The 13,292-nt window shown below is 61.1% G+C and overlaps 2 protein-coding genes across 2 annotated transcripts in view; one reads left to right on the top strand and one right to left on the bottom strand.

Annotated features, from left to right (window-relative positions):
• Positions 1-6,871, bottom strand: part of FSCN2 (fascin actin-bundling protein 2, retinal) — an 8,596-nt gene extending 1,725 nt beyond the window's left edge. Inside the window, exons 1-4 of the mRNA XM_011933323.1 lie at positions 5,911-6,871; positions 1,519-1,675; positions 568-689; positions 18-205 (exon numbers count right to left, since the gene is read on the bottom strand). Of these exons, the coding sequence (XP_011788713.1) occupies positions 18-205; positions 568-689; positions 1,519-1,675; positions 5,911-6,736 (1,293 nt within the window). The 5' untranslated portion in view covers positions 6,737-6,871. The remainder of the gene's footprint in view (positions 1-17; positions 206-567; positions 690-1,518; positions 1,676-5,910) is intronic.
• Positions 6,872-11,395: 4,524 nt separating this feature from the next.
• Positions 11,396-13,292, top strand: part of ACTG1 (actin gamma 1) — a 13,486-nt gene continuing 11,589 nt past the window's right edge. The window contains exon 1 of the mRNA XM_011960073.1: positions 11,396-11,595. Coding sequence (XP_011815463.1) covers positions 11,473-11,595 — 123 coding nt within the window. The 5' untranslated portion in view covers positions 11,396-11,472. The remainder of the gene's footprint in view (positions 11,596-13,292) is intronic.

Genomic DNA, 13,292 nt, shown 5'->3' with positions numbered 1-13,292 from the left:
CCCCCGCTCCCGCGCGCCCACCCGGCCCGCCGCGCACCTCGGATCTGGTAGGCGCCGTCGCTGAAGCTCAGGCGGAAGACGTCGTAGACGGAGCGGTTGGTGTCCAGCTGGTTGGAGCCGCGGCGGCGGCAGACGAAGCCGTCCAGGCCGCGCAGCACCAGGATGGGCCGGTTGATGAGCTTGAGGGTGAACTCCTCGTCTTTGCCTGGAGGGAGAGCGTCTGCTGCGCTGCTCCTCCCGCCACCTTCCCTGTCCAGGCCGGGAGGGGTGGGGCCCCTGGGAAGCGCCACACCTGGACTTCGGGGCCCAGGCCCGCCATTGCCTCATGGGCGGCCTTGGCAAGGTGCCTGGGGGGTTCCCGGCAGCGGAGAAAAGGACACTCCCATAAGGACCTAACTGTTTCCCTTGCCAAGACGGTTATCTTGACTAGCAAGTATGACTCCATGACAGCAGCCGTTCCACGGGCTGGGGAGGGTCCAGTTCTTGGTGGAGATGGGGTGTCCGGGCAGGTGCTGCCCCTGGGTGGAGACAGCCCCTGCCCCAGTCCCTGGCAGGCAGAGTGCTCACCCACAAAATCGCTGATGGCCGCCAACTGCCCATTCTTCTTCATGCACACGTAGCGCCCATTGCTGGCTCTGAGTGCCACCCGCCGGCCGCGCCACTCCATCTCAAACATGGTGTTGGCGGAACTGGAGGGAGCAGCGAAAGGTCTCCTCAGGACAGCAGGAGATGGGGGTGCAGGGTATCTCTTCCCTATCCTCCTCAGGTTCCAAGGAGTGGGACAGGAGCCTGCCCTCCACTGACACACCCGCCACCATCAGGGGCTACCTGGCCCCAGTGGGCTTTCCTCTCTGAGTGAGCTGCCACGGCAGTCCTCATGGCCGAGGCAGTGATGGTGGCGGAAGTGATGGGAATGGTGATGGGGATACAGATAGGGATGGAGATGGGGACAGTGGTGTGGATGGTGAAGATGGGGATGGGGATGGTGGGGATGGGGATGGTGGAGATGGGGATGGAGGTGGAGATGGGGATGGGGATGGAGATGGGGATGGTGGAGATGGGGATGGAGATGGGGATGGTGGAGATGGGGATGGTGGAGATGGGGATGGGGATGGTGGAGATGGGGATGGAGATGGGGATGGTGAAGATGGGGATGGGGATGGGGTTGGGGATGGGGATTGGGATGGTGGAGATGGGGATGGAGATGGGGATGGTGGAGATGGGGATGGAGATGGAGATGGAGATGGAGATGGGGATGGAGTTGGGGATGGGGATGGGGATGGTGGAGACGGGGATGGGGATGGGGATGGAGATGGAGATGGGGATGGTGGAGATGGGGATGGGGATGGTGGGGATGGGGATGGAGATGGGGATGGAGATGGGGATGGGGATGGTGGAGATGGGGATGGGGATGGTGGAGATGGTAGAGATGGAGATGATGGTCATGGGGATGGCAATGATGGGGATGGTGATGGTGGTAACGGGGATGTTGGAGGAGGGAGGGATGTGTGCACTCACACTTGTGTGGCTGTGGCCTGAATGCCCCCATGGGTGACCAGGGTCCAGTAGCCCCCAGTGCTGGAATAGAAGGTGCACTTCTTTGTCTCCTGGTCAATTTGCATCAGGAAGGTCTCATGGTCTAGTTCATCATCCTGATTGGCTGAGACGTTGACCCCTGGAGGGAGGAGATGGGGAAGCCCCTCACACCTCTCCTGGGTAGGGAGCAGGGGATGGGGACATGCTTTTGGGGGCACCCCTGAAGCCAGAGGGGGGTCTCATCCAGAAACCTCTTGACTTGAGAAGATTTGGAAGGCACCTCTCAGAGAGCCTGGGAACCCTGCCCCAGCGCCATGTGTGCCATCTGTGGACCCTGCACACTGTCCCCAAGGGAGCCGTGACCTCCCTCCACACCCCCCAGGAGCCAGGCCCTTCTGCTTGGCACAGCCCCCACTCTGCTAATCAGTAATCAGCTGGTAATCTCCTTGCCCTGCTCTCTTGACCCAGGGCTTACACCAGCCTCTATTTATAATTCACCCTAAGCTGCTGGGTGGGCACAGGCAGGACCTAACGATGGGGATGGTGGGGATGGGGATGGTGATGGGGGCGTCCCTGGGCACCAGGCAGGGGCTGGTCCCTGTCACCTCTGCAGAAGCCCCAACCATCTGTGCTTGGTCTCCCAGGACCCCTAGGGGAGGACAAGACTGCCCTGGGTGCCATCTGGGGTTCCTGTGAGGGGATGGAGGGGCACCCATGCCCAGCATGGGGACAGCAGACACCAGAGCCTCCCCAGGATCTTCTGTGAACTGAGTCCCTCGCTCCTCCCACAAGCCACCTCCCTGTTTCCATGGCAACTGGCCACTAGGAGTGATGTGTCAAATTGTGGAGCCCCCCACGAGGCCCAGGGACTCTGGTGGCCTGTCCAGCTGGGGACTGGGAGGGAGTGGTGGGCAGAGCCCCACAGGGCCTGAGGGTGGGGCCAGATCCCATCCCACTCTGTCCCCAGGGGAGAGGGCACCAGGCTATGACTGTGCCAGAGAGCTTGGGACCTGTTCCCTTCTGCCAGCCCCAAAGCTGCCCCTCACACCCCAGGCTGGGGTCTCCCTCACACTCACCACTGATCAGATGCAGAGGAGCACCCAGCATGTCCCCTGCACTGTGGCCGAGCATTCGTGCCAGCATCCCCACTGCCACCAGCTCTAGATCCTGGCAAATACTGAGCTAAGAGCAGCTGTCTGGGCCCAGTGGCAGGCAACACTGACATGGTGCCCGGGAGTAGCAGGACCCCTCGGGAGGAGGGGCCCATGAGGGGCGTGGGAACGCCGTCCCTGCGGGCACTGAAGGAAGAGTAGGGGTAAAGCCACAGCATCGCAGGGCTGCCCCCGCCACCACGCCTCCCGGGCCAGCACTTTGGTGTCCCTAGTGTTGCCCCCACACCTCCTTCAGACAGAATGCTGTCTGGGGCTGCCTCATTCAGCCATCTGCTTCCAGAGAAATGACCTCAAAATAGGAGAGGAGTGCAGTTGGCATTGGCCTGGGCAACACTGGTTTTACCCAACTCCAGAGGGGCTAGTTGAGCCACTGGGGGACTCAGTTCTGGCCAGTGAGCATGAAGAAGTGTCTGCTAGGACTTAGGGGAGAAGTTTTCTTACTCCTGAGAAGACACAAGCAGAGCCAGTGCCTCTTTTTCCTCTGGACTTGGTCCTGCCTGGATGTGAGGCCTGGAATACCAGCAGCCACATTACGACCGTGAGGGCGTCAGGCTGAGGTCAGAGCTGACCCAGGAGAGCGGTTCAGCAAAGAGGTAAGAACGGAGGACCCCGGGGAAGCTGCTGAGCGGGTGATGGTGGCTGCCTGGGAACGCACCATGCCCAGGGCTCTGGACTCCCGTTTCAGATGGTTATGTCACTGCTGGAGCCAGCCTGTGGCCAGTTTTCTGTTACTGGCAGCATCGGACACTGCCTGCCATGCTGTCTGCCGGCAGAAATGAGCAGGCTCTGGCTGATGGCGGGAGATACATGCAAGCCTGGGTGCTCACTCCCCTCCCAGGGGGAAGAGAGGCTTAGGGGCTGCCCAGCCAGGGAGATGCCTCGATGAAGGGCCTGCCATGTGGCCGCTCCACAGAGGCTGGGTGGGGGTGACACTATGGCACCTCCCAAGCTGCAGCTGCCTTGGAAGCTGGGGGGTTCCATGCCCCAGGACTGAGATGCCATGTCCCGCTCCCCACAGCACTGGCCACCAATCCAGAGCCTGAAACACCAGGTGGCCAGGTCCTCACCCTTGGCCCTGTTGAAGGCAGGGAGGTGAGTGGCTGCTGCTTCCTGCTTCTAAAGTGGGAGATGGGAGCCGGTCTTGAGGAGGGGATTCTCCTCTCAAAGGGACGATGGGATCAGATGCAGGGTGGTTGAGGATCAAGAGACTGAAAAATGGTCCATACAGTCCCCATCCCTCCACCACTCTTACTATCAGCACCCCTCCATCACCATCATCATCATTACCATCATCATCATCACCATCATCATTACCATCATCATCACCATCGTCATCACCATCACCTTCATCACCATCATCACCATCACCTCCATCACCATCATCATCACCACCACCATCACCACCATCACCATCACCACCACCATCACTACCATCACCATCACCATCATTACCATCACTACCATCACCATCACCTGCATCACCATCACCTGCATCACCACCATCGCCATCATCGTCGCCGCTGCCACCACACTGTCACCACCGCCCTCACCTCCACCTCCATGCCACCATCCACATCACACCACCAATGCCATGGCCACTGCCATGGCTGCCGCTTTGAGTCTGCTTCCCAAGCTGTCCACTTACAAATGCCTAAAGGTCCAGTGTCTTTGGCTCCCATGGAGGAAGCATTCTCACTACCACTGTCCCACTTACCCCCTTTAACCTCCTAAGGATTGCCACATGCCCGGGCCTAGGCCCAGGCCAGCAGGCATTGCAGCTGGACTGGGCTGTGATGGGAAGGAAGGGCCATGACCCCATAGCCATGGCCAGGCTCCCCTCTCAGTGTGCAGGGTGGGGACTCCGCCCTCTGGCACCAGAGTATCCATGTGCCCAGGGGGCCTGGACATCCATCAGGGCAGGGGCTTGGTGGGCACCTGGGAGCTGCCAGGAGATAGGGGAGCTCTCCTTGCCCAGCTGATGCTGGTCTGGAGAGACCCGTGTTGGGAGGAGGAGCTCCAGGCACCCGGCTGTCCCCACCTTGCCTCTTCAGACTACCTCAGATCCGCTCTGGGGTGCATGGAGCCAGGAGCCCAGGTGGGTAGTGACTGCCCGGGCCAGGGCGTTTGCCTCAGAGCTCAGCTGGTGGGGAAGGAGGAACTGCTGGGGTTCACCCCATAGGCGGTGGAGGGAGTCACGCAGGGAGGCAACTGGTGACCCAGGAACTGGGGAGAGCCAGGCCACGCCCCACTGCGGCAGGGAGGTGCCTCCCCAGCAGGAGCCCAGGCCCCGGGTGAGGCCGCCTGCCCACTGTGTCCTGCAGCACTGGGGTTGACCTTAAGCCCCCCAACTCCTGAGGACATGAGGCTCCACTGGTCAGGCACATGGTGGTGCTATCCCCGCCCTACCCTGGGCTCCCTGCCCTGCCCTGGACCCTTCCCTAACTTCCTTTAAAGTCCAGAAAATGCGGCCGGGCGCGGTGGCTCACGCCTACAATCCCAGCACTTTGGGAGGCCAAGGAGGGCGGATCACGAGGTCAGGAGATCAGGATCATCCTGGCTAACGTGGTGAAACCCTGTCTCTACTAAAAAATACAAAAAATTAGCTGGACGTGGTGCCGGGCGCTTGTAGTCCCAGCTCCTCAGGAGACTGAGACAGGAGAATGGCGTAAACCCGGGAGGCGAAGCTTGCAGTGAGCCAAGATCACGCCACTGTGCTCCAGCCTGGGCGACAGAGCAAGACTCCCTCTCAAAAATAAATAAAGTCTGGAAAATGGGGTGGAGGAAGAGAAGGGGAAATATGGGCCCCCCACAGCCTCCTGCCCACATGCCCCTCATGGCACCAGGTCAGGCCTCCTGCCCCTGCTGGGCACTGCCCATCGCCTGGCCCACACCTCTCCAGTCTCAGACTCTGCAGCCGCCCAGGGCTTGGCTGAGACATTCGCCAGCTACGCTGAGAAAGGCCGGCAACCCTTGCCTCTGACCCTGAAGCCACCACCCCTCAGTGGGGGTCCTCTGGGCATGGCCGGAGGCCCACCCACCCGACCCTGAGTGGCCACACATGTCCCACATGGACCCCCAGCCCAGAACAAACATGCGAACACATAGACACCATGCCACTCCCCGTGAGACTCCCACGGCCTCTTTCCCGAAGCAGGGGGGGTCCCAGCACCCCTCAGGAGGTCACCACCTGTGCCCTCCTTACCTTGCCGCACAGAGACGTAGCGGTGGTTGGCAGCCACTAGCACCACCTGAGGGTGGCTCTCCTCCAGGTGGAAGAGCTCGTCCTTGCCGGGCCGTGTGTTTCGGCCGGCCTTGAGGGTGCCAGCAGGCCCCGCGGGGGCCAGGTAGCGGCCGTCACAGTCCTTGAAGGCCAGCTTGCCCGCCTTGAACTCCAGTGTGTAGCAGGCCCGGGGCTCCGGCTCCCAGACCAGGCGGCCGTCGCTGCGCAGGTAGCGGCTGTCACAGGACTTGAGGCAGTACCGTCGGCTGCGGAAGATGAGGGTGAGGAGGGCGTCCGTGCCCCAGGGCTTGTCACCGTCCGCAGCCATCTCGTCCTCCCGCGGGCACAGGTGCACGTAGCGCCGCCGGCTCACGCTCAGCAGGTGGGCCTGCGGGTGGATGGCCAGGTGCACGGTCCACAGCTCGGCCGGGGAGATGGCTGTGGCAAAGCAGGACAGCTGGTCCTCGGTGCCTCCGAAGAAGCGGCCATGCGGCTCTGACTGCAGCGCCCAGCGCCCATCTGGCTGTGGCAGGACCAGGAAGCGGCAGTCACGGCCCGGCTGCTCTGCCTGGCAGGCCACGCGCCCGTCCTCTTCTGCTGACAGGTAGCGGCCCAGGTGGCTGCTGCGGAGCAGCACAGCCGACCCTTGCCCAGGGTCGGGCTCCAGCACCCAGGTCTGCTTCCTCTTGAGGCTGGGCGCCGAGGCATTGACCTTGAAGCCGAAGCTCTCGGCTGTCAAGTAGCGGTCAGTGTCGTTGACAAGGCCAAACTGGATCTTCAGCACCTGGTGCAGGCCGTTGGTCGGCATCTTCAGGCTGGCCGGGTCCCCGGAGGGGCCTGGGACGCTCCCTCTGAGTGCTCACGGCCCCCGCGGTCCCCCAGAACCCCGGGTCGGCTCAGCTGGCCCACGGCCCCCAGACCCAGCCGGCGTCATGGACCCCCTGCGTGCTCTGACCCGCCTCTGACCTGCGGCAGCAGCCTGGGAAGCTCTTAGAGGGCCCGAGGGCAGCAGAGGGCGGGCGGGGAGAGCGGATCAGAGACGGGCAGCTTAGGAGCCGTACTTTTCATTCCTCTGAGCTTGGATTGCAGCCACTCCTGGATTGCACAGAGTCCAGAGCCTGAGGGCCCACAGGGCTGGAGGGCAGGGTTGACCCGTTTCCTCACCGCGTAGGCCCAGCGCCCCTCTTCATGGCCCTGCACCTTTTGGCCTCTCTTGTTCCTGCCCACCTCCTCCAACCCCGTACGGGCTCCCAGCCTGGGCCAGCCCTTCCAGATGTAGAAGCTGCCCAGTGGAACGCTCACGGCTTGGCCGCAACCCGATCGCCGCCATGTACTCTCGGCGGCCGCCAGGCCCTCAGCCGGATCCAGTTACTGCTTCTCTGATTCCTGCTGCCAGGAGCACAGCAAGGACCCCACCCACAACCTACAGCCAGGTCATCTCCACCCCAGGCCAGCCTCTGGCCACGCTGCTCAGGCCCCAGAATGACGCGCACTGGACTGCTGTCCACACGGGAGGGTGGACCACAGTGGCCGTGCAGCCCTGCCAGGCAAGGGTCAGGGTCAGAGGCCCCAGTCTGGCCTGGCCCCAGCACACTCCTGTGCACTCTGAGCAAGTCGCTGGGTCCTGAGGCTGCCCCTTCCTCTGCTGTGAGCTGGAGTGAAGCCAGCCTCACTTCACTTTGGCGTCTTTACAGATGTGGATCCAGGAGGCTGGTGGGACGCTGTCCACCCCATGCTCCCAGCGGTGACCCTTGGAATCTGGGAGAGGGTGAAGGCCAGCAGGCTGGGAGAGACTGGAAGTGGTCACACCTGTCCCCAGCACCTCCCTGCTCTGGGCTGCCTAGCTGCACCCCTTCCCCAGAGTCTGAGGGGGCACTGGGCCCTGCTCACCGTGCCTGGCGCCCACACCTGCCTCAGGGGCTCAGAGCCAAGTAGTGAAACCAGAGCTGCCCACCCTGGGCCAGGGCCAACCCGGTGTCCTCTTCCTCACAACGGCATGTGACCCTCCGATCTCCCTGGGGAGTGGGAACAGGGACCGCAGGGCACTTCCGGTCATGGCCTGGAGTCAATCCCCTGGCCTCCGGGCCCCCCATCTCCTGAATGGCTATCATGGGGGTCCCCGTATGGCAGGAGTCTGGCCAAAAGCAAGGGGCCTGGGCTGGGCACCTGTGGGCCCCAGAGATGGGCGGGGCCATGGTGGCAGAGTGTGCACAGACTCAGGGACTCCTCCTCTGTCCTATAAGCCTGGATAGCAGCCGTGCCAGGCACCTGAAGACACGGGAGTAAAAGGAACCTGTCCTCACTGTCCCATGCTCAGGGCCCGGGTGGGGGCAGAGAGACTCCCACATTCAAATACCCTCTAGGGCACGGTGCATGCCACGACGCCAGGGCCTGGTCTTGCCTCTCCCTGTGCGCTGGCCTCATCTGCCTCTGTGATTCACACGCTTTTATGAGGCACCAACTGTGTGCGAAACCAGGTCATGTGCCAGGCACCATCCTAGGAAGACACGGTCTGGGCTTACATCCCCTCCCCAGAGACGATGCCCACACACACTCTCCCATGGTTTCAAGGGAACTGAGGACCCAGGCCTAGCACCAATGCCAGGGAAGTGTCTCTGGATTAGGGGCACAAGCTGGGGTGCTGCCTGCACTTCAATTTCCCATTGGATCTTTTTTTAAAATTTTTTTTCTTGAAACAGGGCCTCACTCTTCGCCCAAACTGGAGTCCAGTGGCACAATCTTGGCTCACTGCTACCTTCGAGCTCAAGCAATCCTCCTGCCTCAGCCTCCCAAGTAGCTGGGACTACAGGCACTTGCCACCAGGCCCAGCTAATGTTTGTATTTTTAGTAGAGATGGGGTTTCGCTATGTTGCCCAGGCTGGTCTCAAACTCCTGAGTTCAAGTGATCTGCCCGCTTCGGCCTCTGAAAGTGTTGGGATTACAGACATAGCCACTGTGCCCAGCCTCCCGTTGGATTTTGAGGGCACAGCTCAGTTGGTCTGTGAGTCGTGGGGGATGCCGGAGGGGCAGCTGTGCCCATGGTCCCCCTGGCTCAGACGCAGACACTGGCTCCACCTCCACTCCCCAACGCCCAGCCAGGCTGTGAAGGAGCCCAGGCGGCCTGTCCCTCTGATTGGCATGATGGCCTCATTAACGCTGCCTGGGCTGGCAGGGTGCTTAGGCATCGGGTGCCCAGTGGGAGGACGCCTGGCCGCCAGGTGCTAAGTGGGCCTGGCTCTGGGCAGCCTCTCAGTGGCAGAGCCAGGAATGATGGTGGCTCCTGAGTTCTGGGGCCCCACAGCTCCACCTTGGGTGGGGCTGCCTGGAACTGACCCAGGTGTGTGAGCTAAGGGGGCCTCTCAGGCCCCAGGGAAGGGCAACTAAAGAGTGGGAGCAGGCCGGGCGCGGTGGCTCAAGCCTGTAATCCCAGCACTTTGGGAGGCCGAGACGGGCGGATCACGAGGTCAGGAGATCGAGACCATCCTGGCTAACACGGTGAAACCCCGTCTCTACTAAAAATACAAAAAAAAAAAACTAGCCGGGCGAGGTGGCGGGCGCCTGTAGTCCCAGCTACTCCGGAGGCTGAGGCAGGAGAATGGCGTAAACCCGGGAGGCGGAGCTTGCAGTGAGCTGAGATCCGGCCACTGCACTCCAGTCCGGGCGACAGAGCGAGACTCCGCCTCAAAAAAAATTAAAAAAAAAATGAGTGGGAGCCTGGGCCGGGCTTCCTTGGAGGGAGGCCGTTGGCAAGGATTCCAGCCCCTCCTGCCTCCACCTCAGGACCCCAGATTCTTTCCCAGGAACTGCTAGGATTGTTTCCTCTGGATCCCCAGCAAGGTTTCTGGCACACAGCAGGTACTTAATAAGTGCCTGAGATTGTTGCATGTGGGGAGCCTGGTTCTTTATTATTATTATTATTTTCAGATAGAGTCTCACACTGTCACCCAGGCTGGAGTGCAATGGTGGAATCTTGGCTCACTGCAACCTCTGCCTCCCGGGTTCATGCGATTCTCCTGCCTCGGCCTCCCGAGTTGCTGGGATTACAGGCGCCCACCACCATGCCCAGCTAATTTCTGTATTTTTAGTAGAGATGGAGTTTCACCATGTTGGCCAGGCTCATCTTGAACACCTGACCTCAGGTGATCCACCTGCCTCAGCTTCCCGACGTGCTGGGATTACAGGCGTGAGCCACCGTGCCTGGCCGTCTGGTTCTTTTTTATTTATTTTAGAGACAGGGTTTTGTTCTGTCACCCAGGCTGGAGTGCAGTGGTGCTATCTTGGCCAATGGCAGCCCGACCTCCTCGGCTCAGGCGATCCTCCCACCTTGACCTCCTGAGTAGCTGGGACCCCAGCACAGGGCCGGGTTCTTATGTGATGGACTGAGCCTCTGCCGCTGGGTGCAGCGTCATGCATGTGTGTGAGTGTGGTGTGTGTGTGTGTGAAGGTGCTCATGGACGAGGGTGGGCAAAGGTTGCCGGCAGGGTCGCCTGCTGGGCCAGCTCTGGACCCTGGGAATGTCATCCTAGATCCCAACCTGAGAGCCTACTCAGGGCTGCTCAGCAGGGAGCCCAGGTTGTACACTGCCCAAGGGAGGCAGTTTCCAGGGTCCCACTCATACTCCAGACACACACAACTCAGAAGAGCATGTGGTGGGCTGGGGCACTCTAGCCCCCCGCAGTGCAGTGTTCTCAGGCAACAGGGAGCACCCCTCCCACTGACCCCCACCAAGCCCTGTGGTCACACTTCCAGAGGTGCCATGCAACCACTCACATGGGGTGCACACGCGCCTGCCACCCTGACCTGTGCAGGCTGCACAGTGGGGAGAGCTCCACGCCCCACCCTCACCCACGTCCAGTGTGTGCCTGAGGCCACAGCTGAGGTCTGCACCTAGGAGGCGGTGCCTTGTCCTGGTGGGCACTGAGAGGCTGTTTGGGGTAGCAGTGACCCCAGTCCCCTGGTCCAGGGAGCAGCCAGCTATGACAGCCTTCCTGGCCTCACCTGAGCCCAGAGGGCAAGGAATGCCTCAGCCATCAGAATCCCCCGACAGCCTCCCCTGAGGCCTGAGCCTCGGCCTCCATCCCTCTCAGTGCAAGGGCAGCTAGCGCAGGACCAGGAAGCCATGCGCCCCCACCAGCCCCTGGTGTCCACCCTCAGGTTTCCTGAGAGCCCTCAGGAAATCGTTCCCTTTCTGAGGTGCTGGTGGACAGGCAGTCCTGGCGCCGCAGGGTCCCCCTTCCCCTCCCTCTCACCCAGTTGGCCCCTCTGGTGCTACAAGGGGAAGGACCCCAGCCCCTCCCCCCGCCATGCCTAGACCACTGATCCTGGATGCTAGAGCCCAGCCTGGGCTCCTGCTGGCACGCTGTCTGCTGCCATGGTGACCGGCACGTGCTCCAGGCTGGGTGCCCTGCAGCGCTCGTGCTGGTGGTGTGAGCTGGCACAGGCCTGCATGTGTGCGGCTGGGGGAGAGGTCACTCCTCACCCTGCTGGCCTGGAGCCCTGGAAACTGGGAAATGGAGCCCTGGGGCAGCCCCGCGGCTGCAGACCATGCCTTTCATGGGCCAGCAGCACTTGCAGCCCTCCCTGCAGGCATCGGAGGAGCCCCTGCCTCAGTGCCAGGCCCTGACTGCTGCCACTCCTGTTGGCATCCCTGTCTCCAGTGATTCCCAGGTACTCCACCCTCCTCCTCGTCCCCGTGCCAAGCCCCTGCCCAGGCTCTGTTGTCCCCTTGGCCCTGCAGCCAGGTGAGGGCCACCCTGCTGGGCACGCCGGGCCTTGATGTCCTCACTGCTGGCCCAGCACCAGGTCCCAGGGGCCCAGCCTCGGCTGTTGTTCCTGAGAACAGACCTGCAGCCTGGCGACCTCATGATTTTTTCATGGCTGAGCTATCGGCTCTGCTGCAGTTCCACTTACACGGGCAAGGGGGCCGCACTTCTCTTTCTCTGGCCTGGGTTGGTTTACTGAAGCCGGGTTTAGGGTGACAGGCTCCATCGGCAAGGCAGGGGGCGGGGCAGGGCAGGGCTAGAATGAAGAGCTTGGGGAGGGGCTCTCCAGTGTGGCTGCCTGCCTGCTCCGAGAGAATCCCCCTCCCCGCCCTCCCCCTCCCCGCAGGCAGCCCCCTGAATTGTAGTTGGGGTTCATGGCTGGCTGCTCTGGAGCCTCCCCTTGGAGCTGTCAGGGCGGACAGCCCACGCAGTCTCCTGGCTTTTGTCTTCTGTGAAATCATAAGGTGCTGGTGGGGGGCTGTGCCTGGAAGGAGAGGGGAGGAAGAGCACCTGGCAGAGGACTCTAGGCCTTGCCAGAAAACTCCGGACCCCAGCAAGGACAAAAGTCCCCAAAGGAACCCTGAGGGCCCAAGCAAAGGTGTCTTGACAAGGCCAGATGCCCCACAACCACTGGGGCGATGCAGCCTGCAACCCCTGAGCCCCAGGACCTTTGCACATGCGGGGGCCAGGAGGGGAATGTTCATGAAGACCCCATGAGCCCCTGGTGCTTGGGGCTTAGAGTGATGAACAGATAAACTTTCAGAAAAGAGATGACTGTTTACAGCCCAGCTGGACTTACACACAGGTGCACACCACGGACACGGACACCTGGTGTGGACAAGCCCACAGCTTTGCAGGTGGCAGCCTTTGTCCAGTCCCTGTCTGCCTGCATCCACACACACAGGCCTGCACAAGCCCTGCCCACGTGTAATGCCACGTCCACCTGCAAGTCCAGTCGTGCAAGAACCGACCATCACAGGCACTCAGGGAGTACCTACTGTGTGCCGGGAACCATGCTGGAGAAAGGCAAGGAATTAACTCTACCTCTGACTTTTGGGACCAAACAGAAATGGACCATTTATCACTCTAGAGTGAGAAGGGCTCTGCATGTGGCCACCACTGTGGTGTCACCCAGCTCACAGAAGAAAATATCCTTGTTCTTAGCAAACAGACACTGAAATAGTAAGGGCATCGTGCCTGAAACCTGCTTCCAAAGGGTTCAGAAATAGAAGGAGAATGATAAGCAAATGTGTCAAGATGTTTAAAACTAGTTAAGTTCGAAATTTCAAAACAAAGCCTGGGTGCGGTGGCTCACACTTGTAATCCCAGCACTTTGGGAGGCCAAGGCAGGTGGATTGCTTGAGCCCAGGAGTTTGGGACCAGCTTGGATAACATGGCAAAAATCTATGTCTACTACAAATACAAACATTAGCCAGGCATGGTGGCATACACCTGTAGTCCTGGCTGCTGGGGGATGGAGAGGGGGGAGGTGGGAAGATCGCTGGAGCCTGGGAGGTCAAGGTTACCATGAGCCCAGACAGCACCAATGCACTCCAGCCTGGATGACAGAGTAAGACCTTGTCTCAAAAAAAAAAAAAAAAA

This window comes from Colobus angolensis, unplaced genomic scaffold (assembly GCF_000951035.1).
Source record: "Colobus angolensis palliatus isolate OR3802 unplaced genomic scaffold, Cang.pa_1.0 Scaffold1, whole genome shotgun sequence".
NCBI lineage: Eukaryota > Metazoa > Chordata > Mammalia > Primates > Cercopithecidae > Colobus > Colobus angolensis.
The sequence above is the reverse complement of the archived record's forward strand: the minus strand, read 5'-3'. Positions and strand labels throughout refer to the sequence as shown.